Source organism: Rhinolophus sinicus, linkage group LG14, assembly GCF_036562045.2.
Source record: "Rhinolophus sinicus isolate RSC01 linkage group LG14, ASM3656204v1, whole genome shotgun sequence".
In the NCBI taxonomy this organism is placed as follows: domain Eukaryota; kingdom Metazoa; phylum Chordata; class Mammalia; order Chiroptera; family Rhinolophidae; genus Rhinolophus; species Rhinolophus sinicus.
Window position 1 is genome coordinate 50,942,859 of NC_133763.1, and position 27,725 is coordinate 50,970,583.

The window sequence follows — 27,725 nt, forward strand, 5'->3', positions numbered from 1 at the left end:
TACATTGTTTTGTACACCTGAAACTAAAAAATAATCTCTAAAACAAAACAAGCAAAAAGAAATGCAGGAGTAAGGCTACAGGCATGGTCAGGGCTACAGATACTTTTTCGGGAGTTACCGAGAGAAATGTTACAGTATACAGGGGATGAAATACATATTTATTGAGTGTCTGCAACATGCCAGACACTCTGGTAACAATGTGCTTGGCTGTGGGACTCTGAACTGAGGGCCTGAATTTTCTCCCAAAGGGAAACCATATGTGAGGGAATTGGGGTGGCACGTGGACTCGGGAAGAACGTGGGACTGCTCCTTTGGGACTCGAACCACTCTTACCAGCTCGCAGAGAAAGTTCCTGTTTTTGCTGAGGCTCTCTCCTTCCGATGACATGGAAAATTCACTGGGATGGAATGGAAATTCCTTTCTGCTTTACCTTAAAACTTAGCTATATTCACAAAGAGCACAGGCTTTGATGTCAGAATGGCGAGAGAGCAATACATTCCGGTAAGGACTGCAAATCGGCCATTGTATTTGGCAATTAGGTTGGTTTTGAGAACAGATTTCGCAAATTAACGAGGGCAAAAGCTGAATTTCACTGGGTTAAAGAGTAAACAGGAGTTGAAAATTCGTTTTTCAAGAAATTTGAGAGAGATGAGAAAGCAGAGGACGGTTGGATTGAAGAAAGCTTTTTTTTTTTTTTGGAATGAGGGATTCAAACATATTTGTAGGTTAAGGAGAATGATCTTGTGGAATGAAAGCAATTATAAAGGAGAAAGAAGGGACGATTGCTAGGTACTCCAGGAGAGACAGATGGGAGGGCAAAGGCTGGAGTTAGAGCCTGTGAGGAGATCATCCTCTCCAGCTGGGCAGGAAGCTACAGACGGGCGCCCTCACAGGTCAGGTTAGAGGGGAGGGGTGCTGGGCACCGGTTTGTCTGCTTTCCTTTGAGGTAGACTGCAAGGCGGGCTGCAAAAGCAGAGGCTGGGGCTAGAGAGAGGTGCTTGAGGGCAGCAGCTGTGGGAAATTCTCAAGACATCTGGCTCCCTGTGAGGAGAGCCAAGTTAAGGCTGGAAGCCACACGTTAGTACCAGTTCTGACTGGTGGTCAACTGGTGCTGTCCCATAAAGCAGCAGCCAACAACCGGAAGTAGAGAAAACACACCTGTACCCCTACCTAGAACAACTCGTGGCACATCAACAGGCGCTCGACAAATATTTCTTGAGTGAATAAATAAAGATTAGAGTGATCTAGAACTGGGGAGTGGTGAGGTAGCTGGGAGCAAAGAACAGGAGATAAAGGCGGTGGAGGGTGTGGTAACAGAGTGTTGAGATCACTGTCCACGGAGCCCAAGGTGGACAGGGAAAGAAGTGAAGCCGCAAAGGATGTGGCAGACTGGAGCTGTAGTTGGCCCAAACCAAGCGATACAAGACAGAAGAATGAACGTCAAGTTACACATTTTTACAAAAATCTGTGCGTTCTAAAATGGAAGAGAGCCTTCGAGTAGCTGACTCATGACAGAAGCCCAGGAAAGGGGTAGTAAACTTGGTTTTCTACTTGGTTTCAATTTTTATCCTTTTGGCCTGGGCCATGGAACTCTGACCTCTCGTGTGAGGTCTGACAATGAGGCCTGAGCTGTAGGTTCCAGCTGAACCAAGCTCCTAATTGCTGGTGGCTGAAAAGGCAGCACGAGCAGAGCCCAGACTCCAACGGACTGATACCGGATTGACACCAAACGAGAGGCCCCTAGTTTGTACCACCGGGCTCCGACCTGAGAGCTGTCATGTTTGACTTTTGTACAAATGGTTTAGTTAAGAACATGAAGACAAATGATCACATTTGCAGATCAAGACTAGGCAGGGATAATAAGTGTGTTGGAGAACAGAATGAGAATGCAGAGATCTTGGCAGGCTAGATCAAATCTAACAAGATTTCGTTGGAATGGATTAAATGTAAAGTCTAGCACAAAGGTTTTATATATATATATATACATATATATATATATGAATGATATGGCATATGTTTTTAAAATTACTTAGGAGACACAACAGAAAAAATATGGACAAAGTAATTGAAATAGAAGACTTACAAATTGCATGTATATACACATACCTATATATACATACATATATATGTATCTGTACGAGTATGTTATATATGAGACAACTTTTGTTCACCTTTCATATTGGCAAAAATTTAAAAGACTAATACCAAATATTAGCAAAGGTATGGGGCAATGGCTAGGGTATTCTCACAAGGGTGGTGGGAATATAAATGATTTTAGGGCAATTTTAAGGTATGTGTTAAAATTTTAAATGTGCGTACTCTGTGACTCAGCAATTGAATCTGTGACCCAGCAATTTGTCCGTATTTATCCCAGAGAGATACTCCCATGTAGCACTAATGAATTTTCAGTGAAACATTGTAATAGCAAAAAATTGGAAACTATCTGTCCAACAACAGAACGGTTAAATGACCTGTGATATATCCATACCATGGGATACTATGTAGTAGTTATAAAGAGTGAGACAGTTTTATATGTACTAATATGAAAAGTTCTCTGAAACATGTTAAGTGAAAAGAGGAAATGTAGAATAACACAAACCATCTGATACCATTTATGTTTTTAAAATCCTATACAACATATTCCTACATGTAAATATACATCCATGGAAATACATAGCAAAAAGTCTCAAAGGATACATAACCAAAATGAAATAGTGTTTATCTCTGGAAGGAAATGACCAGGACTTGGGACAATGGTCCAAGAAAACTTTGACCTTGTCTGTAGTTTTTTGTTGTTTTTTTTTTTAATGCAGATTTTAATCTCTATTTTTTTAGAGGTTTTATAAACTAAATGCATTTGTGTATTATTTCTAAAATCAAAACAAATCCAAACAACCCTACCTCACCCCCCAAATTACACCTGTAGATTTTAGCTACTGTCAGTTTTAATGAGTCAGCAGTGGGATAAGGTGGGTAGTGAAAAACATCTAGGGTCACCTAAGGTGTCCTCCGGTCCAAGTTCACAGCCAAGCAGGTGATGCTTTAGTTCTACTCGGCTGTCTGGTCATCTCTGGACCACACTCAGGCCCATTTGCACACACCCAGAAAGAAGCCAGGGTGAGGCCAGGAGTCCACAGTACGTCCAGGAGCAATGATTGGAGGAAAGGAGAATGGTTAGGACAAGTGGAATGAGACAGAGAGAGCCTCCAACACCTGAAGAGTTTTAATGAGGGTGAAGATAGGAGTCAATTCCAAGGCGTTGGAGTTATTCAGGAAGAGACTAAAGGATCCCTCGCCAGGGATGCTGTGGAAAAGATTGAATCAGGAAGAATGACTTGTAACTGTTCTTCAAGGTTCCAACAAACTTTAATTAAAACTCCCTTGGCTTCAGCCAGATTTACCAGGCCCCAGACCCCTACAAGTCTTTTCTTTGGAGTTGTGTTATTATGGAGAGGATGTTAATCTTTCAAAGGTTCTTCGGCACACTACAAACTGGAAGAAACAGTGTCAAGTCCATGAGTGCCAAATATATGCCTCAGAATACAGAGATGATTATAGCTGAAATGCTTACCAAGTACCAGCTGAGGGGATATAATAAAAATCAGAGTTTAATTTTGTCTCCCCTTGCCTCTGCAAACTTTATTTCAGTGGGAGAGGGTTTTACTCTGACTTGGATGAAAATTTCAGCACTCCTCCTAACATTTCATCACCCTTAGGTAACAGCCTTGCAATCATTTTAAGTAGCAAAACACACTTGATTCAGAAATATATTAAGAAGCTCATCAGTTTTTGTCACACGTGAGAATAGCTCCAGCACCCCAGCTAGGGTCAGTATAACTTGCCAGCTTGCTGTTGTGGGCGAGGGGTAGTTGGTTTCTCTCCTTCGGCTCCACGTCCTCCTCCCCTTGCTAGATGCTGACACTGATGCCTTCAAGAATGGAAAAGGAAGAAGGAGGGACGTTCTTAGTGGCTTCGTGCTGTCTAGGCCTGGCTGAGGCTGACAGCTGACTGTCTCATGGGTGTTTGTGTGGACTTATCACAGGCTTCCCTGCTGAGCCTTTCCAACGGCAAATGTCAGCTTCCCCAAAGTGAAATGATGCATTGTATTTCTATGGCCACCCCTCCACTTCTCACCCTTTGGTTTTCCAGAGGTCCATTCTACATGGAACCCTTTGTGAAAAGTCCCACTATGCTTCCAGGAAGTTCTCAAGTAGAATTTAAACTGGCTCCATGGTTGGTCCCCAGGATTCATGTATATTTGACCCTTTGTCAGAAGGGAGTGCAGCTACTTCCAAGATGTAGCTTCTTTGTTACCTCAGACTCCATTGTTAGCCGACCTTAGCTTTGAAATTCCTCTGCCATGAGTCATACAGTCTCATGTTCACCCCCTACCCAGGGACAAATGCTTCAGTGGCCCCTCGAGGCCCCTCTTTCTTAAATGAACAAGTAAACTAAAGGTTGGATTGATCTAGAACTGGGGAGTGGTGAGGTAGCTGGGAGCAAAGAACAAAAGATAAAGTGAGCAAGGGTGTGGAACTCTCTCTTGAGATCCCCGTCCATGGAGCCCAAGGTAGACAGGGAAAGAGCTGAAGCCGGGAGGAGGTGGGAGACAGGAGCTGTATTTGGCCCAAAGTAATGGCTACTTCTCTTGAGGAGTGGGAGGTACTCCCCCCTCTCCTTGAAATGGGATCAGGCTCGTGATGCCAGGTGGGAGTAGCTTTCTCCACAGAAATCTTGTGTGTAAACCCCATCTCCTACTCTTGAAACAGGGGAGGGGGTTTCAGAATCGTAGAACTGGTCCTTGGTCATTTCTTTTCAATGTCTGCCTGATGTCTCCCTTTGGAATTTCATATCTATCATATCTTGGTACCCCAGCTGAACTATCTAATTTAAAATCTGAAGTGTAAAATGTAGTAATCTCCTTTATCAATCTTGCTTTCCCTCCTTTCCCATTGCCTCCCTACAGTCTATGTATATGATTTAGTCACACTTCACTGGCCAAGTCATAGCATCGTCAGCAAGTCGCTCTACCATAATCTGGCCACACCTCCCTTTAGTGATAAAAAAGCACAGCCAACGCCTAGGCAACATGGTAACGACCCACTGCCCAGACACCCTCCCTCTTGGCTCCAAACCCATTTCTCCGTGAGGTTGTACACAGGTCATATGGTTTGGTGGGGCCGCCATGGACTCCAGAACCTGTCAATTACCAAGTGACCTTAGATAAATTACCTTTTCTGAGCCTCACTAAAATTCTGCAAAATAGTCTTACCTTTTAATTCAGAATTTAATGTTGAATTACACAATTAATGCATAGGTATGCTCTTTATAAAAAAGCAAAACATTTCAGATGAGATTAAATTTCCTTTAATTACCACTTCCCCTAACTCCCCTCCCGATGACAGCACAATTCTCAGTATTTTATCTTTCAGTCTGTTTTCACTCAAATCTGTTTTTGTTTTTTACGTGTAAAAAATAGGATAGTGATATCTATTCTGTGAGACATAACAGAGGTGAAAATGTAAGGTGTATCGTATTTTCTTCTATTTCCTCAGTGTGTTGGGAGGAGCTGAGACCCCTTGCAGGATCATAGCTCTACACTAAGTTCAAGGTGAAGAGAAATCTTACCTATTCCCAGGGGTGGAACTACCTGCCCTCTATCTGGTATTAGAAAATACCAATGTTTTTTGTTTATTTTCCTCCCCCCAAATTCAACAGAGGTCATGCACAGAATCTACAGTAGGAACAGAGCAGGGTCTTCTCTACACAGCACAGCCAGTCTCTGCCTGCACAGGAGGAGGGCAGCTGGAGCCCAGGGCCCAGAGGGCATTCTGCTTCCTCTGCACTCTTCCATTTCAGCCAGGCAAGGAAGACTTTGTCTTGTGGCTTCTCTTCCCTGTGGCTTTCACTTCAAATTGCAGAAAGAAAGAGATCATATGCCCAGATCCCTGCCCCCAAAATAAAACAGCTTTCTAGCTGAGTACAACAAAGACAAAATACAAAGCAACTGTCCCTCCCCCCAGTTCTGCCCTCCATCACTCCACAGGACAAGGGACACTCCCACAACGGCGTTTTCCTACTGTCAGAGAAGAAGCACAAGCAGAGGTTTCCAAAGGCACTCGTGGCTGGTTCTCAGGTGCCCGAGCAGGATTTTATTATAGCGTAAAGAACAAATTCCATTTATTGAGCACCTATTCTGCCAGCCATGACACAAGTTTCTTTACAAATAATATCTAATTTAACAAAAGCCATAAGATGTTTGTATTATAATTATCCTCATAGTACAGATGAAGTGACATATTATGACTGAGGAAGGCTCACAAATGTTAATTCTATTCTTAAGCTGTGACTTCCCGAGAGCATTCTGGAAGCTCTGAGAGCATTCAGAGGAGATATTTAAGAACAGTACTGGTCAGTGGGTAGTGGCATCGGGGAGCAGGAATGAGAAGCAAGGAAATGTGGGGAGAATAGAAAAGGTGGGGTAGTAGCAAATGAAGAGGAAGAAAAACGCATGCCAATCACTCCTACCACTCAGGCTGGGCCATGGGTGTGTGTGTGTGTGTGTGTGTGTGAATAAATCTCCATAGCAACCATCTGGTTTCTGTCTTTCTAAGACAACACAGGCTTGCAGTGACTAAATATGGGTAGGCACTTGTGAGGATGAGTGAGGGCTGGGGAAGGGAAGTGGGACAGCTGAGTCAAGGGGAAACTATGCAGAAAAGGCAGATTCCTCATCTATCCCACCGAGCCCACTAAGGTAGGAAAGGGGCTTCAGGCCCTGCTCGCCCCTTGATGCACAACAGTCACAGTTAGGAGCTTAGCCTGCATACGTGCTGTCTTATTTTAACCAATTATGTAAATTCCTATCCCGTCAGGGGGATCCCCTTGGTGCAAGAGGCAAGGATAGAAACTTCTGCTTCCCATTTTCACCCCAGGTGCCACTTTCGGGTAGAGAGAGGTCAGAGGATCCCCTCTGATGTAGGCGTGGTGGCCCCAGAGGGGAAGGTGAGGGACAGAAGGCAGGCACCAGGGTGCAGGAGGAAGGGTGGGCACTGCCGTGAGGATTAAATGGGCCCAGGCCTGAGTTACGAGAGCCCGCAAATTGAACTGAGAACCAGCACACTGGTTCTCAACCAGGGGACTCCCGGGGACATTTGGCCACGTCTGGGGACTTTCTGATAGCTCTGACTGAGCATCTAGTGGGTAGAGGACAGAGATGCTGCTAACATCCTAAAATACCAGGACAGCCCTCACAACAAAGGAGTCTCTGGTCCAAAACGTCCACAGTCCCAGGGCTGAGACCCTGAGTTTGAAGACGCTGGTCCCACATGAGTCCCTTTCCTGCTCCATTGCAGGAATCCCAGTGACAGGTCAAATTACTTGAAGAGGGGACCACAGATGCCAGCTTGCTCCCTGGGGCCCGGAGTTCCTCCCAAACTTCCAACCCAAGCGTTTATTTAGTTTGTTTACTTCTAACAAAAATAAATCTAAGCTAGAGTCCGAAATTCACTGTGAAATCAGCTTCTTGGAGAAGAGGGCCCTGGGTACAGGAAAAGCTGCCTGACAGAGGCTGTGTAACTAATGGGGCAGAAAGTATCTCTTGGCCTCAGTTTCACCATGTGTAAAGTGAGTACAATGAACTCAATGATTTCTAATGTTCCTTTTGTTCCCAAACTCTGTACTTTTGGGGTGTTTCTCGTACTAGTTGTACCCAGTTTGGCTCAATGGAAAAGGATATGAGTCAGAAACACAACGGAGGAAAGTCTGAGGGTGACTCATGTTCCTCGTTACAAAAGGCTTCAGACCTTGAGCTTAATCTCTAACCAGGACTCATGGTCATTGAAACATGCCAGGGCTTTCCCTTTGTATCTCTGAGGAAGGAGTATGCACGTGGGGTGATTTCAGCAACAGTTCAGTTGCCTTTGCCAAAAATAAATCCCCCCATAGATCTTCTGATGTTTGAATTTCTACCATGAGAGTTTTACCTCCAGTGAAAAACATAAATATTCCAGCACAGTATCAATTTGATGTCACTCTTGGGTTTGGGCCGTGAGGGTAGGCGGCTGGTCCTAGGTCAAGAATAATGCTGGTTGATGTAGTCCTAGCAGTTAACAGGAATAATTTGAGAAACGTACATGCTCACTGTCAAAATCTTGAAAAGTACAGAAAGTAGACACACACACCCCCTAAGCCATAATCCTGACAAATAAATTTACGCACTATGTTGGCACATTTCTTTCCTGAACATTTTGGGCATTTTTTTTTTCTTTTTGCTAGTCCACTGAAAGGAGTGTTTATTCAGGAAAAATAGGAAAGCAAAAGCCACCACAGCAGTGAGAGGGCGCGTACACCCAGCTGCCCACGCAGAAAACAACAACAAAAGGCCTCTTTGGGCACTTTTCATCATCCAGGGGACACGGTCTTATTTCTTATTTCATTTCCTCTCCAACAGCAGTTTCTGCTATTGACTGATGCAGTTGCTCCCTGAGGCTCTGCCCTCGGCATCCCATCTTCCAGTTCTCCTATTCTGCTCTCTATTCCCGTCAGAGGTTAGCCTTCATAGGGACAGCGCGCCAATCTTTCTGCTCTATGTGCTTTCAGTCCCGTGGCTTCACTAGATTATCTTGAAGTCCACACAGTCTATTATCTGGACTTCTCCTCCAACCTCTAGACTCATAAACCCAATAGCTTACTGGTCAGCTACTCCTGGGTGTCCTACAGGCACCTCCAATCAACCCTTGTGCCAAAGAGAACTCATTATCTTCCTGGCTAACCATGTTCTTTCAGGTGCCTTCTCAATCTGGGTTACAGATCATCATTTACACGGAAGCCTATTAGCGTCCTGTCTCTTCCCAAATCCCGTATCCCACAAGTTCTGTTGATAGTACTTTCCCTCTGTCTCTTGTATCTGCCCACTCTTCTTCATCCCATTGTCAGTCCTCAGTTCCTACTCAGATCTAACCTCTGGTACTGTCGGCAATGTAATCGTCTCCCTGATAACGCTACTGGCCCACGGTAAGAACTTACTACGTGGAGTGCAGCACAGAATTGTCCACCCAGGGGTTTCCTTGTTACTTCCAACTTGTTATGCCACAAACTGAACTCATCGTCTTCCTCTTCACACTAGCCATATCGCTTCTCAACTGTCCCATCCCAGTAACGGCACTGCTAACATCAACTTGACCCTCTCCAATCTCTTCCGCACACAGCAGTCAGAAAGATTATTCTAAAGAGCCAATGTCATTCCCTTGGTCAGCATCTTTAGAAAACATCTTTCGTTGCCTCCAGGATGAAGTCCAAAGGGCTTTGTGCTCCGGCTCTTGCTTCCCTCCACCCGTGTCTGGCCGCGTCCCTTGCAGGCTATGCTGCAGGTACTCTGTTATTTCGTTTCCAGAATGGAACACCTCTGAATCTTTTACGCACCGTTCCTTCCCCCTGGGAGACCCCTTTTCTCAGCCTCACACTTTTACCTGACTAAGTCCTACTACTCCATCAGATTTCAGTTTAGCAGCTATTTTCTGTGAAAGGATTTTCCTGACTGTTCCCCCACCTCCCTGAATTAGGTGATTGCACACGCTCTGCCAGAGCATTTTGTGCTGACCCCCTTCTGAGCCCCAAATCCCTATATTCTAATTGTCTACCTATCTGTATTAGGTCCCCTATAGTCTGTAAGCTCCTTGAGGGCAGGAACCATACCTTAGGTGCTGTTGTAGCCTCCGAAGTAAGGGCTTTACCTGCTTCATTTTGTTTCACCATCACGACCACCCTTTGTGGTAGGTACCAATCATTCCTAGTTTACAAATAAGTAAATGAAAGCAAAGAGAGTTTAAGAAACTTGTCCCGAGTTATCAAAAATGTATCAAAACAGGGTTTGATACCAGGCAGCTTGCCACCAGAACCAGCCAGTCCATCACTAACTCCATCACTTGAAGTCCCTTCTCCACATGATTTGACAGGGACTTGTCTAAGACAGATCTGGCCTGGCCTCTTCTTTGTCATCCCCTCCGTGGTTCTGGGCCTGCTCCACGCCCTACCCTTTGACCTGGCTCCTGTCCCTTCCTGGCCTGCTCTCCAGCCACTGCCCAGGATTACTGCTACTGCAGAAATATTAGGTTGGTGCAAAAGTCACTGCGGTTTAAAAGGTTAAAAATAATTGCAAAAACCGCAATGACTTTTACAGCAACCTAATACCACAGGTTTTCATCCTTCTCCAAGTGTTGGTCCCTCTACCAAAATGCCCCTTTCCCTTTCCCTTTCCAGAGAAATCCTGTTCATCCTTCAGAACTTACTCCATGAAATGAAACTGTTCCTGACCTCCATCTTCACTCGCAGGAGCTGTGAGACTTGGGCAAGTTACTGTTTTAGATTTCACATTTATATAAAGGCAATGGAAAGACAACCTACTTCACAGAACCTTTAAGGTTAAACCTTAAAACCTTTAGCAATTATTGATTACGTGTCCCTATTCCTCTGTGCAGCGAGGCCTCTCCCCATGCACGTGTAACACTAATTCTTCATGTGCAGTTTCTCCACCAGAGTATAATCGCCTTGAAAGAAGCTCCCACATATCACACATCTCACATTTTAGCACAGTGTCTGGCATATAGTGGCAACTTACTCAATGATAATCGAACTGGACTTTTTAAATACTACCCATCTTTCAAGGCCCAATTCAGTTTCCATTTCCTCCACTAATACTTCCCTAATGACTAAGCCCTCTGGATGTTCCCTTCTCAGAATTTTCACCACTGCCTGACGAAGCGTCTGCTATCTTGCATTATATTCTATGTAGAGGTGTTGTCTCAATGAGGCTTCAAGTTCTTCCAGAGCATACACTGCCCCTTACATTGCTTCTCTTCCCAAGAACAGCTAATTTGTCCAGTTGCAGAGTGAATATTCAGGACTTGTGAATTACAATATTTCTGGGGAAGCACGGGAGCCACCACCCTTATCAGTAAGTCACCCGCTTTTAAGAAAGTTCAGCTAACAACTCATTTCCTTACTCTCCCTTAGTTCTTGAAATTCTGCTCAAAACTACATGAATTTGCTTTTATTTGTATGCCATTGTCCTGTCTTCACTTCCCCCTGGGAAGAAATCTTCCCTTTTCCTTGTTAAGCTCCGTCGAGGACCGGTAGAGGGCGCGACACACACACACACACACACACACACACACACACACACACACACACACACGAGGGTGCTGTGCGACTGCTGTGGGCTCACTGTATTTACTGAAGTCAATGGCAACTCTGAGTTACTTTTCTTTTGCCTGCATTTTCCATGCCCAGGCCACACCGGCTTAAAATTCATGCTGCTGGACAGTAACAACGGCCACTTCATCCCTGAAACCCTGTGTATCTGATGGCTGAGAGGCTTGTCAGCACAATCGTCACTCAGCCAAGTCGGAGGCGTGGAAGAACCGATGACGATTTTAGAAAGCACCGAGCTCAGCCACCCGGCAGGAAGAGCTAGCACGTGAAGCCCTGCACAGCGCTCTGCCCTGGCGGCCTAGCCCTGCGGTATGGGGACTGAAGGAGAAGAAACTGGCCAGCTTGAAAAACTGAAAGAAAGTCAGCCACAAACATTTCTTGGCTTCCCAGGATTCCTAAGGCTGCAGCTTAAAACTAAGAAGCAGGGAAGCCAGGAATAATGGGAAAGTCACATAAAAGCCTAGATATTTACTCCAGCTCTTCAGTAAACTAGCTTTGCCTGTTTCTTGTACGTTACTTTATGAGTAACTTATTTCCATGCCTCAGCTTCCTCACCTGTATTAAAATGAAACGGCACTGAATGGCCCCACACTAGTCTCCCAGATCTCATTCCCCAGCTGTGACTATGTGGCAAACACACTAGGGACAACAGGCTCAGAGAAGCCAAAGGATCGGATTCAGGGGCACAAGGCTAAGAACGCTCACTAGCCCCACCTCAGTGAAGTCTACGCGTTTCTATTTGTGTGTGAACCCTAGCTTTAATACGGGTTTGTACTTTTTGAAATACATGAACTTTTCCATATTTTCTTCCAGCTACACAATACACCCCACAAAGGTAGCGAATGCCTTTCTTGAACGTATCTCCAGACCACCTTGGCGTCTATGCTGTTCAGAAAGGCCAATGCTTAGGAGGCATCCCAGACCCCCGGCTAAATCAGGAGAGCAAGTCACCCACATGCCCAGTAGTTGAAAACGTCTTTGGAGAGCATCTGATTAAGGAGAAAGAATGAGTCAGATACTGAGAAGCTTCCTTCTCCAGTTTAGAAGCACCCCTCCCCCTCTCTAAGATGGAGAGTTCTCTGGAACATGTCTCCTGGACCTTGTTTATCTTCCTGGATGTGTACTCACTTGAGAAGCCAATCCATTTGGGAAAAGACCACGATACACTCTCCCAAGCAAACCTGGGCAAAATGGGCAGGCGGTTTCAGTCTACCAGTGTGAGTGTTGGTGGGGCCGGGGACAGGCAGGTGTGAGTTTGCTTCCCCTCTGGTGACATTTCTTTTGCATATAATATATTCACAACTTGTTTTTAACTTCAGTGGCAGGATTCCAGGATGGTCTGGACATGGTGAGGTAAGAAGTCACTCTGCCTCCTGCTGGCCACACGCAGTAAGGCTTGAGTTCCCTCTCATTGCTAGAGGTCACATTTCTCCTTCAGACCATGTGGACTTGTGAAGGAAGGTAAGACAAAGGGAAAAGAGAGGGCTTCCTTTTTTGCTGAGGCTGGACTACGCTTTTGGTGTGAATAAACCATTTACATCAAACATCCTCACCTCCCTCATTTTGAGCCCAAACCTGCATTTGCTATGGGAACCAAAGGATGGACAGGCGTCAGGAAAACCCTGCTCTGTATGACAATATCCCTCTCGAGTGATGGAAGTGGGGAGCCCAGCCACCTCCCCTATTAAGGGACCCTGTTCTTTAGATACTCAGGGCCCCACACCAGCTTCTCCCGATTGGAGTCTTCAGTCTTTTCTTCCCTTTCCCCAAACCCCAATAAACACACCAACTGCTTCAGAGAATTTCTGGGTTGGTTTTTTTGTGGGTTTTTTTCTTTTTTCTTTTTTATTTCAAATACTGAAAAAGTCCCCTGGGCTCTGTGGGGCTCCCCACACTCACTGCCCTTCTCCCCACAGCAGATCTGTTTCAAGGACTTTTTTTTTTTTAAATAAACAATTAACATTGCGTTCTCAGCTTGCTCTGCAGAACCAGAGGAGCTGTTTGCATCTGTAATATTTAGATGGACAGCTGCTTTTCTCCGACACCGGGTCCCCAGCCACATTCAAGCAAACATGGCATTTTCCTACAGAGCTAAATGGGAACCCCTCATCTTTAGTTTTTTCCACTTCCTCCCCCTCACTCCCACCCCACACTAGCCACATGGTTAAGGGGGAGGACAGTCAGGAATGTTTTGTTCAGTTCCAAGCCCTAATTCATATTCCCCCAAATCTCCCACCCCACACTCTCAAACAACCCTCCCCCACCCGGCTCCCCCGGGATTTCACTGAGACTTCTCCCAACGGTTATTTGGGAAAAAAGGTAAAACAAAAAAGGTTCAAGGTCTTGGTGCTCAGCCCAAGGGGCTCCATGCGCTGGGACACCGACGGGCAGGGGCTTCCGCCTCTGCAGCCCGCGCCCGCCCGAGCCACCTCCTGACCCCTGGCTGCCAAAGCAGGGAGGGGCAGGAGCCAGCACAGGACCGGGGGCAGCGTCTCAGGATCTGGCGGAGCCCCGGGCAGCATCATTCAACTTGGCCACTGCGGACGAACACAGAAGAAGAAAAAGAAAACACTGTCAAGTAATAAGGGAAGACCCCTAAATTCCATCCCAGTCTCTATCCCAAGACTTGTCCACACGTAACAATCGTTAGGCTGCCCGGCATAGGCTTCAATCCTATCCAGAGAGAATTACTGAGAGAGAGAGAGTTTCAGTCTTATCCATGAAACAAAATGTTCTCTGCCTTTTTGGAGATACCCATGAAAACAAAGACAGAGAAACAATTCGTTAGACGCGAACAAAATAACCGGAGGCTTGCAGGGGTGCAAGCTGCCTCCTGGCTTGGAGCAGGCTCGGTTTCACAGGCATGGCCACAGCTGCGTACAGCAGCAGAGACGGCCAGGGCACAGTGAGGTGGGGGCTGCGTGAGGCCAGGGCTGGATGACACACTTGTTGTTCTGAGTGCATTTAATAATCTAGGTTTAATCAAAGCAATTGTGATTTGGGCTTGGAAATGACCCTTCTTGGCTGTGGGACTTAGATACTTCATGCAGTGGAAACGTGGTAGATACAGAATAGAGCTTCTTTGTTTCTTAGCCTTGACGATGACCAGGTGGAGAGAGAGTGGGACCAACAGTTTTCTGGTTTCCCTATTTCTTCTATTCCTTCCTAAAACCAGACTCATTGTAACCTGTTTTGAAGATTCAAACGGACCAATAGAGAAAGCGGCTCAGACAGAAAAGAAAAAAGTACAAAATTCGAGAAGATCGGAGATGAAGAAAACGTACAAAATTATATATATATTTATATATATAATAACATGACATATCTATGTACAACATGGCTGGGACAGTTGAGGAACCTATACAAGGATGCTTGTCATCTTCCCCTCCCCACATGGACTTTCGACTAAGGAAGACAGCATGAGGAAATGGAGCAAGAAACACAAAAATTATATACAATTACAAGTGACAGTCAAGGGGCTTGGGGGCAGGGAACCCAGGGATCCTGCTCTCTCCATTCCTTCCTCACCAACCTTTTCCTACCCCATCTGAATGACAGCCTGAAAAGTGAATGGCCAGTCAGGAGAGAGGCATATACACACCCTCTCCTCCCCCCACACACATTGGCAAGTTCATCAGTCACTCGCTGTGGGCCAAATGTCCGGCCTATCAGAACCTGCGAGGTGAGAGGGCACAGGAGGATTACAGTTCTCACCCCGACCCTCTCTGTGGAAATGAGCGAGCTGCGGTCAGTAAGCTTCAGGCCAAGCTGGGGATCACTGGCCACCACAACCCCTTTCCTCCGCCCGTTCATGAATCATGAATCAGCGTTGCTCCTTCTCATCACACAGGAGCTGGCTGCTGAGCTCGCGGAAGGTGGAGATGGCTCAGTGTTCTCTCTCGCTCCCCACCCCCCTCCCTCCCAGGTGAATCATTTCCTAAGAACCTGCCCCAGAGGCCAGCTCAGTTCTTTCCTTTTCTTCTTGTCTCCCTAACAACACACCTGGCGTCTGATTACATCTGAACGGTGGGACTCCATGTGCGTGACCGAGCATGCCTCCTCAGGCCCACAGCGCAGCTGCCACAGCAGCCTTTGAGCAGCGAAGGCCCAGATGATAGGCCAGGAAAGCGGGTCAGGGCAGAGGCAAGAGGCTTCCAGGTTAGCTTCTTACAAGTTTTCTCTTGCTCCTACGACCATACGTATGAGGCCCTCTTGTCTGAATTTATAACCCCCGAAATGCCCGCTTCCTCTCTACTCATCTAGTCTTCAAACGGTTCCCGTCTGTAGGCTCACCCATGGGCCTGCCTCACTTCTATTTTTACAGTGAATAGCAGAGTTCAGGTGGCGGTTAAAGGATTTTAAAATCAGAATCTTCTCCATATTCAACTCTATTTCACAGACTAGGAAATAAGAAATCCTGAGAGGTTAAACGACTTGACCAGGGTTATACAACGCGTCTGCCGAGACTGAGTGGAACTAGAACCCACGGATCTTGATTCCTAAACCAGTGCTCTTTCCACTAATTCACGACACTCTCCAAGTGCTGGGAAAGAGAGAGAAGGCGCCCATTTTGTGTGACTAATGTTCCCAATCAGGGCAAACTGTAAGAGACACAGACTAAGGGAGGTGAAGTGGGCACTGTAGTTTTAGGCAAGCAAATCGGTTTTTCTTTGGGAGGATTCTCTAAACCTGCCATAAAGGAAACACGAAGCAAGAGCAGCCTGCGGGACACAACACTTAGAAGCACAGAAAACAGACCTCATTCCATCTACCTTTCCCAGTGACATCAGGTTAGCCTGGGGATGTGACACCTGCCACAAAGCTTAGCCTGACCTGTGTGGGGATAGTCTCTTCCAAACGGAGGAATCACTTCGCCCCCATTTCTCATATGGAAGTAAAGAGTCTGCAGTACGACCCAATCCTAGTCACCTGCTTCCGGGCCCCTAGCTGGGCTACAGCGACGGTATGGAAATCTCAATCTAAGCAAAGACATGAACTCAGAGCCCCTCTTCAACACACACCCCTTCGCAGCAGCCCCCCACAGAATCAGTCTTTTCTGGCTAGCAAGCTGACAAGGTCTCACTAGGTGCCCGTGCCATCCCTGCCTATGATATATCAATGTCCAGTGGGTGAGGAAGGGGAGGAGAAGGGGGGCCCAGGTTACCCCGCAAGCTTGCTGGTGACGAGCGAGGACTTTCTCTGGGGCAGATCCTGTGGGGTGGGGATGTGGTCGCCAGTCACCAGGTTCTTGTCTGGTCCTGCACTTGGCAGCTGCTTATTCTTCATCTTGGCTTTGGCCATGTTGTAGTCTCCTGAGTCAAAGTACTTTTGCTAAGAGACAAGAGGGAGGTGTAGGTGAGTGAAGCGCGCTGGCCTTCCGCAAAAGTAAGGAGACCCACATCCATTATAAACCCTCCTCCGTGCTGAGATCTTTCAAGCCTTCCTTGAGTGACCACATGCATACATAGCTTTGCATTCGTTACATATATTTACGTCTCCTCTACACGTGTGTTCTGACCTTTTCAGGTATGTACAGTTTCCCAGCTACAGTACCGATGTTTGGAGTTAAGAGCCCCTACATCCTTTGTGGCCTCATCGTTACATGACGATTCAACAAAATTACTAACTTCATTTATAAAGGCTTACTGAGGACCTGTTAGTCTCCAGTGGGCTTGGTGCTGGGCAAACAGAAAGCAGTAAGTAGAAAGGTCACCTGGGGCCACCCAGCAACCAGCAGGAGATCAACCTCCAGCCAACAACCTCAAAAATGGTAACTGTTCTCCCAGACCATGAATAGAAACTGGGCTTGTTCATGAAGATAAAGGGCTTTCCCTCTGACTCCCACTGCTCCCACACATGTCCCATGGCTGTGACAGCCTGCCCACGCCTGCCTCGCCTACAGCAAGGTAAACTGCAAATCAGCATCACATCACCATCTGTGACTAAGCCTCAATAACCAGGGTTGTCCACAGGGGCTGTATCACTCTCCGTTTCATCCACACAGAGGAACACACTCGAGTTCAATGACTTATCGTCCCTCGGTCAGCTTTAGGAACCTCTGGGGGCTGGTAAACCGGAACAGGAGCTAGATGGCTATGAAGGCAGATTCTCCCTGGGGGAGGAGAACCACTCTGGACAGGAAAGACAAGCCTCTTGAAGGAGGAAATGGCTAGTGCTCACTTCAAGAGTCTGAAGAAATCTATTCATTTCCAGTTGAGGAAACCTGTAGGACACCCGGTTTGATCTTCTTCTGAAATGATGCACCCCCAAATGTAGCTCCAATCCTAAAAAGTGCAATGCTAAAATTCCCACCATCCAAACAGGCATCTGCCTGGGGACGTCAGCAAGCCAGGCTCTAACATCCTCCCCTCCGTCCCCCAAGCTCCCACACCCCAATGCCCCTACCTTAAGCCTTAACATCCCACACGGGATATCAGAAGATAACTGGTACCGTATCCGAGATTTACAATACTTTGCCTTGCTCTTTACACATTTCTAACTCCTCTCCACTGCTGCCCGATGACAATCTTCCAGGTCAGCATTCAGTAGAGCCTCTACAGGTCCCATCCCCTTTGGCCCCAAAGTAAGAGGGTATGAGATTGTGCCCCGTACCCCTTTCTGGAGTCTCTTCATGAGGAAGTCGGAGCCTCCAGGCTTTTGTCCTAGGCTTGGATATTTGGCCTTTAGCTTTGCCTCCTCGGCTCTCTCAGGGAGAATACCTTCTTTCTCCTGTGTGTCCTGGAGGGAACAAATGGGCCAATAAAATTAAAGACTGAGCAGACACTGCTTCTAATATTTGATAACCTTTATACTATCAACTTTCCTGGCGATTCACCTAGGTGTGAACACGCTAGGTCCACCCTATTCTTAAATAAAGCTAGACCTTTGTTCAAATCCCTAAAGCTCAAGATGACTGTATTGAGAGGAGAAAAAGACAGGTGCTTTTCATACTACGCCCAGAGAACGACCTACCTCGGTGACCTGTGAGAATTGGGTTAAAGGGAATAACTAAACACAATACTTCAATCACAGAGCGAGCCATAGTGTACTCAGGCCAGGAAAGACAAAGAGAAAAGAGCTTCTGGCGATGCATGACGAGTAGGAAAAGTTCCCAGGCTGTCCCCAACAGGCAGTACAAGTCAAATGGGAAAGCAAACGGGATGATTCCGCTGAGATGTTGCTTTCTTATTCAGAGTCTAAGATAGTCATCTGAGCAGTCTCTCTGTGGAGGAGGCTAGAGCTATGGGGCCCTCTCCAAAGATCTCCACCTTAGTAATGGGACAACAGTGCTTCAGCATTTCCATAAACATGTGGTAGGAAGGTGGTAAAGCGAGATGAAAATGACACTATTTTTAAGCTCAGGAAAATGAAGATACAGTAGGTTCACTAGTATTTACCCACAATTTTTGCCAAAAAGTCAACACCTTCCCTAGTGGGGCAAGTGATGGAAGTTTGGGGAACATGCCAAGAGCTGAACTGACTTGCAGGGGCTCCCGCTGTTACCCTCCTCTTGCTTTTAGTGGGTCCTGCTGCCCTTTTTTTTTTAGGTGACTTTTTAAATGGACCTCAAGCCAATCTGTGGCTCTTTTTAGTGGAATTACATTCCCTTCTCTTGGAAATCCGGCACAAATATAACACCAGGTGTATTTCATGAACCCCCGAGCCCAATACTAAATCTTGTAAGTCAAATACAAACCCCAAGAAGAGGTTTATTTGGCGTGTTTTCATCACAGAATTGCGGGTGAACTAAGTCCCACTGCCTTGGAAGTCTGAGGGAGGAGGGAATAGGGTGGCGTCTTTCTTGTCACGACTCGCTCGCTGTCTTTTCTAGGATTAACCTCCATTATTCTGTATGGAACTCTAGCCCTCTTCAGTCTTGTTCGGTCCTCACTGAAGGTGGGCAACAGACCATCCCTAACCGTTAAAATAGGTTTCTTGGGAAAGTTGCCGCCTTTGGCTAGCCATAATAATTATTACTCTTCTCCCTTCCCCCAATGCCAGTCCTTTTTAAACGTCTTTATCTAGACCTGTATCTTTCGGAGGATTTAGCTTGCCGGAGTCAGCCTGGTGGATGCGTTGTTTGTTTACCCCTAATAACCAATAACACACAACGCATCCCGGGACCACCAGCCCCCTTTCATTCACCCAGTCTTTCCAAACACCCACCCCGCACCCAAACTCAGCCAATTACAGCACAGCTTCAAGGAGTTGAGCGGTAGGCCTACTGGCCAATCAGGAAGGCTACGGCACTGACTGACACTGGACTCAACTAACCAGCACCAAAGCAGCAAGCCGTGGTGAAGCTCACCCTGCGTGACGCAAAAAGTGGCCAACCTCTGCAGAGCCTGAGACCATGGCGACCAATCCGCACTTGTGGGAGACCGTCTCCCGCCCCATCACAGTCGCCCCCGGCTCGCCCGCCCGCACCCCCACCATTTCACCTGCTTCTCCTCGCCGGTCTCCTCCGCAGGGTTCTCCTCTTCTTGTTTCTGGGACATGGCGGGACCGGGGCTGTGGAGTGTAGGGGGCCCGGGAAGTCAACCGGAGAAGGGAAGGGGGAGGGGAAACGGGGACAACCTGAGCTGCTCCTTCGGCTCCTGTCACTAGGGTTGCTCAGTCAAAATGGCGGCCCGAGCCTGTGACGTTGCGACCGCCCCTTCCTATGGGAGCCAATAGGAGTGGGGTAGCTGGGGCAATGACGTAACGATCTGCCAATAGTCGATGGCAAAAGGTGGGTTCTATGGAGGTGACGGGCAAGCTGGAACACCAATTCGGAAAGAGAGTGAGACGCAAAGACCAATTGGAAGCCCGTGGAGGACGTTAGGGGGCGGTGCTGCGAGCTTTGGCATTTTTTGCTCCGTTGGTGGGATCAAGTGACTTCTTTCAGCTCCCACCGCCCGGTGCCCAGGGGGCTTTTCTGGCGAGCGAAAGAATGTAAACCTTTCATTTTCAGGTGGAGAGGATTAAGCTTTGCGCAGTATTAGCAGAAAATTATCGACCTCCAGAAAATTATTTGGAGGTCAGAGTGGACTGTAAAGTGGTACTCAACACGATTCCGGTGTGTATCTTGGTGTGTGGAACCGAGAGCCTGAGTCCCCAACCTGAGTTGTCTGGAGGAACATAAATGGCTTACGTTCCATGGTTTAACTCTTATGTATAGTTTTAGGATTGTTCATGGTCATCCCATGGACTAAGCTCCTTGAAACAGCACAGTTCTAGGTACATGGGAAACGTTTAGTAAATAGTTACCACTAATTAACCTATCCTATCGTTGGTCACAGTCCAACGATATTTCTTGAGCATCTGTAGATGGTACTGGATTAGTTTTACAGGGGTCACATGTATAGTAAGGCAGCCTCTGCCCTTAGAAAGTTTAGTGGGCGTATGGGGAGAGTTTTCACAGTGTGCCAGGTGGACCCCAAATCCTCACGATTAAATAGAACCACCTTCCTGGAGTGTTAGTCATGTTCTTTTTATATTAACAACGAACATTAGTCTCATACTAATAACACTGCAAAATTTAGATTAAATTTTAACTTTCCAGGCAGATTTTGTAACCAGATAGCCTTGGCTACCTGTTTATTTTTCTATATAATTAGGTGCACTTCTAATGGAAAAGTTTGAGAAGCACTGGAATACACATGTTATCATACAAGGCAAAATCCAGTGAGCATTGAAATAAAAGTGTTAATAAAGTGCTATCAGGGTTCAAAGGAAGGATCATAGTTTAGGATAAAAAACAAAGGCTTCGTGATGGAAATGGTATTTATTTCAAATACCTTTATTTATTTGAAATAGCTTTAAAGAACTTAGGAGTTTGCCAGGTAAAGATGAAGGAAGGAAGGGTATTCCAGGAAATTAGCACAGTATGAAGGCTACAAAAATAGAACCGAGTCTAGGACATGGAGACCTTTGAATGCCAGGATAAGGGACTTGTGAATAATTTAATAATCCATGAGAGACATTTAAGGTTTTTAGGTCAGAGAGTGGCAGATCAAAACTGCTCTTTAGGAAGATTAATTTGGTGGTAATGAACAAAAATAATTCAGAATTCCAAGCAGAAAGATGCTCGACGAGAGGTGGGCAGTCTGCCCAGGAGTCCACTGCAATACTCTAGGTGGGAGATAATTAGGATTTAGACTAGAAATGTGGTAGTTTAGAAAAACAGTGAACCTAATTGAGAGAGTCTGTGGCAGTGGAATCTACTAGATTAGCAACTGACAATATAGGCACTGAGGAGGCCATGTGCCTCAGGGTGACTATTGGAGAAACCATAAATTCAGGAAGAGGAGTTGTTTTGGGAATGGAACTGGATGCAGACGGAAAATGAGGTGTTCCTTTTTGGAAATATTGCCTTTTTAAAAGCCAGTCAGCCATTTGGTAGCCATACCTAGGCAATGAAGGCTTAGGATAAATGACCTCTGAGTTCTCCTCCATATCTGAAATTTTAGGGTTCTAGGAAATGTAGATCTGCAATTTGGGAGAAAAGTGTTAGCTAAATATAAATAAAATTTGAAGTTTATCTAAATATTAGTGAAGTTGTGGAAGTATGTGGCATGAGCAAAGGAGAAAGGAGGAAAAAGAGGTCCCAAAACAGAAACTTGGGGGAAAGTTGGCAAGGAACACAGAGACAAATGATCAGAGTGGGAAGGAGAGAAGGGACAGAGAAGGTAAAGATGGAGGGCAAAGAAGTTAATTGCAGGTGGTTAAAGAGTGAAGAGGTGGTAGCAATAGTTAATGGTAAAGAAAGAAACTAGGGCAATGAATTGAAGAGGAAGCAGGAAAGGATTTTCTTTTTTGGATGGTAGGCAAGGCTCAAGTATGTTTTCAGAAAAGGGGAAGCGGTTAATGGAGAGAGAAACTAAAAAACATAATTATCTACTTTAAAGAGGAGATAATGAAAAAAAGTCTCAGGAGATCATTAGATCAAGAGGGAGAGAGGCAGACAGGTTGGTTTTGGCAAGTGAAAGAGTGGGAGGGAGGGGAACGTACAGAGAGATTCTGAAGGGGCTAAACATTTAGGAAAGGCACATTGAATGACCTTTCCTCCTTCTCTCCTTTCCTTTCCTTCCTTCCTTCCTTCCTTCCTTCCTTCCTTCCTTCCTTCCTTCCTTCCTTCCCCTTCTTTCCTTCATTCCTTCCTCCTTCCCTTCCTTCCTTCCTTCCTTGCTTCCTTATTTCTCTTTATCTCTCTTTTTTTCTTTCTTTTTTGGCCTTGCTTTTCTGAGGTTTATCTTTTGAGAACATAGGAAAAATGAGGGTAGAAACAGCAGTATAAAAATAGCAATAATTCAAAACAGCAAGGAAGATCTATGTGAGATTAGATAAGTATGAGTTTGTGGTAGTCCCAATCAGCATGGCTTTGTGACTTTGGTCAGTAATTCCTGGCCGCCTTGGAGTAGAGACAACAAACAGACGGCCAGAGTTCACGGCGACTCAGGACTGGTAAAGAAAGAACAAAGGAGGGAGGAGAATGAGGAAGTCTAGATTGGTTTGCCGGTGTGTTGAAATGGCTGACCTGGGCATCCAGGCTCTTTAGGAAAGACAGAATGCGATTGATGAACTGGGAGAATAGAAAGGAGTTGACAAAGTGGTCATGAGACAGATGACGCTGAGATTTGGTGGGAATGACAGAGGCAGGAGAGTAGGAGGTTGCCGTGAGAGGGAGATTTCAGTCTGTATCTAGGAAGGTGGAGAAATTATAGGTTCTGATGAGCTCCCTGGGATAATTACAATTGGTGGCAGATATGGCCTGGCCATAAAAAATCACAGGCGGTGATGTAATCAAGTGACTGTGAAGTCACAGATGTTGAAGTTCCAGAGCATAATAACAGGGAAGGAGGTTAGGACAGGGTAGCTGTGACCCATATATTGGGAGTGAGCTGTAGGTTGCTAACACATTCGAGCCTGACGTTGTGTCGGAATAACTACAATATTAGGTACTGTATGAGACCAAGTGAGTTGTGTGTGCAAGTATTGAAAAGCTCATTTCTGGCTGAGCCGGTCAAGGAATATTTCAGGCAAGGTGGAACCTGTGCTGGGGCCATGGGGGTAAATAGGAAGGTTGGAAATTGGCAGGGGGAGGGAGGAAAGGAACATAATTTCGAGGACCATGTTGCCTTATGAGAGCTTAGAGGGTAGCTGACCCCTGACTGAGGACAGTGGCAAAAGGAGAGAGAAACTATAACAAGAGACCTTCCCCGAGGGTGTGAGATCCTGCTAACCTAGCAAGGCTCCTCTTTCATCCAACAAACTTGACTGAGCACTCGTTATGTACTAGGTATTGTGCCGGGGACCTCGGATGTGAAGATAAAGTACAGGGTCTGTCTTTAAGTCATTCCGAGATGAGTGAGGAGATGAGACATAAACACAATTTACACCGGAACTGGGAGTTAAGGGCAGCTTCCTGGAGGAAATGAAGGAAGTGTAGGAACATGCAAGGTAAAAAAAGAAGGTGGAGGAACCCTGTTCAGGCAGAAGGAGCCTCGTGTGAAAAGACAAGAGAACTGTAAGACTCTGTGTACCAGATCCTTGTTTGAAAACTTGGTTGATTAGTAGTTCCCCAGGGAACTTTATAAAAATACAGATTTCCTTAGCCCTATTTTGCCCCAATTAAATCACCATCTCTAGGCTGGGGACTGGAACTCTGTATTTTTGAAAAGGCTCCCTAAGGAGAGACATAGGCTGACCTGGGAACCCGTGTGGGGGCAGCAAGACATGACGCTGTTGGGGTGGCTGGGGTCCCGAGGAGAACTGTCAGTCATGCTGAAGAGTTGGGGTTTCATGAAGACAAACGGGGGAACCTCGGATTTCAAGCAGGGGAATGGTATTGTTAGATTTGGGATTTGGAAAGATCTTACTGTGGTAGCCGTGTGGAGATTGGACTGGAGTGGAGAGGGAGACCAGCTGGAGCTCTGCACCTGGTCATCCAGGGGACACTCGGGAGGCCTGCTCAAAGGCAGAGGCCGTGAATGGGGGAAGCAAGGATGAACCCCCAGATCCTGAGTGAAGGGTGGTGCCATTTGCAGAAAAGCAAATACAGGGAGAAGAGCAGACTGGAGGGGAGAAAGGAAGGAGAGAAGAGGACCTGAACTTCTTACGTGTTTAGTCCTAGTCTTTCAGTCTCTTCTCTTGCTTAGGTCTGAATTTTCCAGGGCAGGAATGAAATCTTTTGAATATGAGATGAGATATCTTGGAATAACAATGTACAATGTGTTGGTGCTTAAGCAACATTCTACAGAAGAATGGCCGTTTTTTAAAAAAAAAAAAAAAGAGACTGGAGAACTATGTGGGTTTAAGACACATGCCATGAGCACCCTCTGATGGGCCAGACTGAAAATACCAGGAAATTAACCAAGTTTTGTCCTCTCCTCGCCTCCCTTTACAAATTTATACTCTTAGGACTGGCCGTAAGTGTAGCCCAGAGAAAGTAGCTAAGTGACCAGAATAATACAGTGTTAAAAGACAATTTTCAAGAGTAAAATCATAATTCATACAAATGAGGGAACTAGTAAGAGGTTAAACTGGTTCAAAAGAGAATCTGAAGACAGACACATATGCAGGCATTTAAGAATGCTGAAATGAATTTGCTGATAGATGTATATAGTTGGTCAATATCCACAGGGCATAAAATATAATGTTAGATTATTTTTCCACAGGGTGGACATCAATTACATTTCACTGGACAGAATTCATTTGTCTCTTGTATAAGAATCATTTACATTGCCACCAGTTTTCTCAACTTACAAACTGTAAGCTAGTTCAAAGCCTCTCTTTTTCATAAATATCTCACGTCTGCCTTCCATTGCATTGAAGTTCTGGTTAAAGTGTAACTATATTACCAGACGATACCAAGGCAGTATTATCAGTTGCCGTTTTAAACTTGGATTAAGTAATCAGATCAACCTTAATTAACTGCTGCACTGTGAAGTATTGGCTCAGGGAAGGCCTTTGGAAAATCACGGAAAGGAAGAAAATTCACATAGCGTCTGTTTTGTGTCAGCCACTGAAAGCAGCTTACTCTTTGTTGTAGTATTTGTATTTTAAGAGTATTCAGCCAAAAGGGGGAAATCGTAACCCCAAAGCCTGGATCATTAATGAAATGTAGTGTGCCACCTAAAGACGTGTGAGGGAGAGCTGGAGCCGAGGGCTTTCAATTTAAGAATCATGTCAGTGTGGGTGGGGGTGGGGGGCTGGAGCAAGGAGAAAAGGGGTAGACAAGCTTTAGAACAGTATCTGAGCTGGGTTCCTCAGGAAGCCAACCAGGGGACATGGTTCTCTCTCTTCATATTTCTACTTTGTCTCCCTCCCCTCCTCATTCCCTCTTCCTCCCTTCTCCTCTTCCTTTTTCTTTTTAGATTGTCTACTTGTCTCCTTCCCAACTTCTTTTCATTTCAGACGTGTAAGATGGGCTTCTCCCCAAATATGCCCCCATCTAAGCTTTTCCCATCCACCTGAAATATCCTGTTAAGGTGAAACTGGTCAGTATTGATGGGAGCCAGGAAAGCTGTCACCCTTGGAGGTGACGGCTGGAAAGAGGCACGAGGGGGTCTGAAGAACTTGTAATGTTTTGTTTCTTAATCTTGGTGCTGGTTACGTGGGTGTGTTCCATCTGGGAAAACAGCTGTACACTTACCGTATGTACATTCTGCATGTGTTTCAGTAAAAGGCTTAAGCTAAAGCAAACACCCCACCCCGTTTAAGTTTTACCTGTTTCAGGGAAGCGAGTGGACAATACAAGGGGGTATAAAGGAGGGTCGAAAATCATCTTCATATTTTTTGTCCAGAATCACCAACCGCCACTAATTTTCCAAGATCCAATGACTCCTGTTTTGGTTTATTGACAAGGGGGAGTGGCAGTAGGAATGGAAGGACCCAGAAGGATGAGACATATTAAGAACTGAGACTGACAGAACTTGATAACCGGTTGAATGTATGGCTCAGTTGGACAGAATAAGGGATAGTTGAAGTAGGTTAAGTTTAAGCTAGGTCATGTGTGGAAAGAAAATGGAAACTATTGGTCAAATCAGGGTTTGGGCAATGACGATAAAAATGTATTATGCATGTGTTGAATAGGAGATTAAATATCTAAAAGATGGACAAGTTCTCTGGGAAAACATTTTCTGATATAAGCTAAGATATTTCTACCTCCAAGCTCTGCTAATGTATGTATTTTTTCTCTCTCTCCTCCCACACACCATAGTGGTGCACGAGTGGGCGGGCAGGCGGCTGACTTTTCCAAGAAATAATGTCCGGTGACCGGCAACGGTCCGAAGATGAGAGCCCTGGCACCAGTGGCCGTCATTCAGATGCAGACCAGCGAGACTCAGCCGCTCCTGAGCCTGGAGAACAAGACAGAAAACCTTCTGCCACCCAGCAGAAGAGAAACACCAAACTCTCCAGCAAAACCATTGCTAAGTTATCCACGAGTGCGCAAAGGCTTCAGAGGGAGCTGGCTGAAATGACCCTGGATGGGCTTCCTAACTGCAGTGCTGGGCCTAAAGCACATAACATCTACGAATGGAGGTCGACTATCCTTGGTCCCCCAGGGTCCGTGTACGAAGGCGGTGTGTTTCTTCTGGACATCACATTTCCGCCCAACTACCCCTTTAAGCCGCCGAAGGTTACTTTCCTCACCAGAATCTATCACTGCAACATCAACAGCCAGGGTGTCATTTGCCTGGACATCCTGAAAGACAACTGGAGCCCGGCTCTGACGGTTTCAAAGGTTCTGCTGTCCATTTGTTCTCTCTTGACAGATTGCAACCCCGAGGACCCTCTGGTGAGAAGCATAGCTACTCAGTATTTGACCAACAGAGAAGAACATGACAGGATAGCCAGGCTGTGGACCAAGAGATACGCCACAGGATCACGCCATTTGTAAGCCGGGTAAAGGCACGGCGGGAGGCGGCTTCTCATTGTGCTACACTTCTACCATCCGGACGTCTGGGCCTACGTTATACTGATTCCACCCTGCTTTTATCCTTGGGGGAATGGGAGACTCCCCCAAAAGCTCAGGGAGCACCTGGTGTATCATCTCTAACACAATAAACATGCTCCTGCAGGCGTTTTAAAAAAAAAGTAATGTAGAAAACCGATGATTGCTAAGGGGGTGGTTTAAATTACCCTTCACATAGTGGCACTGCTGGCATGAGGGAGGGTGGAACTTAGACTGAGAGGAAAGCCGATAAAAAAGGGGGGGGGGTTTCACTAAAACTAGCCCAGTGTCTGGGGTATAAGAGGTGCTCAGTGATTATTCTATTAGGGACTGGGTGGGGGGAGGTGACACCTTAGCGTGACAAGGGAGGGTCGAGATGTGTGAGCTGAGGTCTGGATGAGGTGCGGGGCGAGCCAGGCAGCTGTCTGCAGGAAAAGTGGTCCAGGCAGAGGGAGGGGCAGATGCAAAGCTCCCGAAGCAGGGACATGTCGTAAGTGTATTTGAGCAGCAGCAAGAAGGTCAGTGTAGCTAGAGCCAGAATAAGGGGGGAGGTGTAGGCAAGTCAGATCGCTTCTGG

The 27,725-nt window shown here is 46.1% G+C and overlaps 1 protein-coding gene and 1 pseudogene across 1 annotated transcript; one reads left to right on the forward strand and one right to left on the reverse strand.

Annotated features, from left to right (window-relative positions):
• Positions 1 to 13,013: 13,013 nt before the first annotated feature.
• ENSA (endosulfine alpha) lies at positions 13,014 to 19,856 on the reverse strand. The gene is made up of 4 exons (XM_019740007.2): positions 19,653 to 19,856; positions 17,824 to 17,949; positions 16,376 to 16,542; positions 13,014 to 13,748 (listed from the first exon to the last, which is right to left on the reverse strand). Exons 1-4 carry the CDS (start codon positions 19,707 to 19,709, stop codon positions 13,733 to 13,735), a joined length of 366 nt encoding a protein of 121 aa, XP_019595566.1. The 5' UTR covers positions 19,710 to 19,856; the 3' UTR covers positions 13,014 to 13,732.
• Positions 19,857 to 19,993: 137 nt separating this feature from the next.
• On the forward strand, positions 19,994 to 27,301 carry LOC109451564 (ubiquitin-conjugating enzyme E2 E3; annotated as a pseudogene).
• Positions 27,302 to 27,725: the final 424 nt, after the last annotated feature.

Coding starts and splice junctions, on each gene's coding strand:
- ENSA (XM_019740007.2), bottom strand. CDS start 19,709: ATGTCCCAGAAACAAGAAGAGGAGAACCCTGCGGAGGAGACCGGCGAG. Junction 17,950..19,652: donor AGACCGGCGAGGAGAAGCAG/GTGAAATGGTGG, acceptor TGTTCCCTCCAG/GACACACAGGAGAAAGAAGG. Junction 16,543..17,823: donor TGAAGAGACTCCAGAAAGGG/GTACGGGGCACA, acceptor CTTGTCTCTTAG/CAAAAGTACTTTGACTCAGG.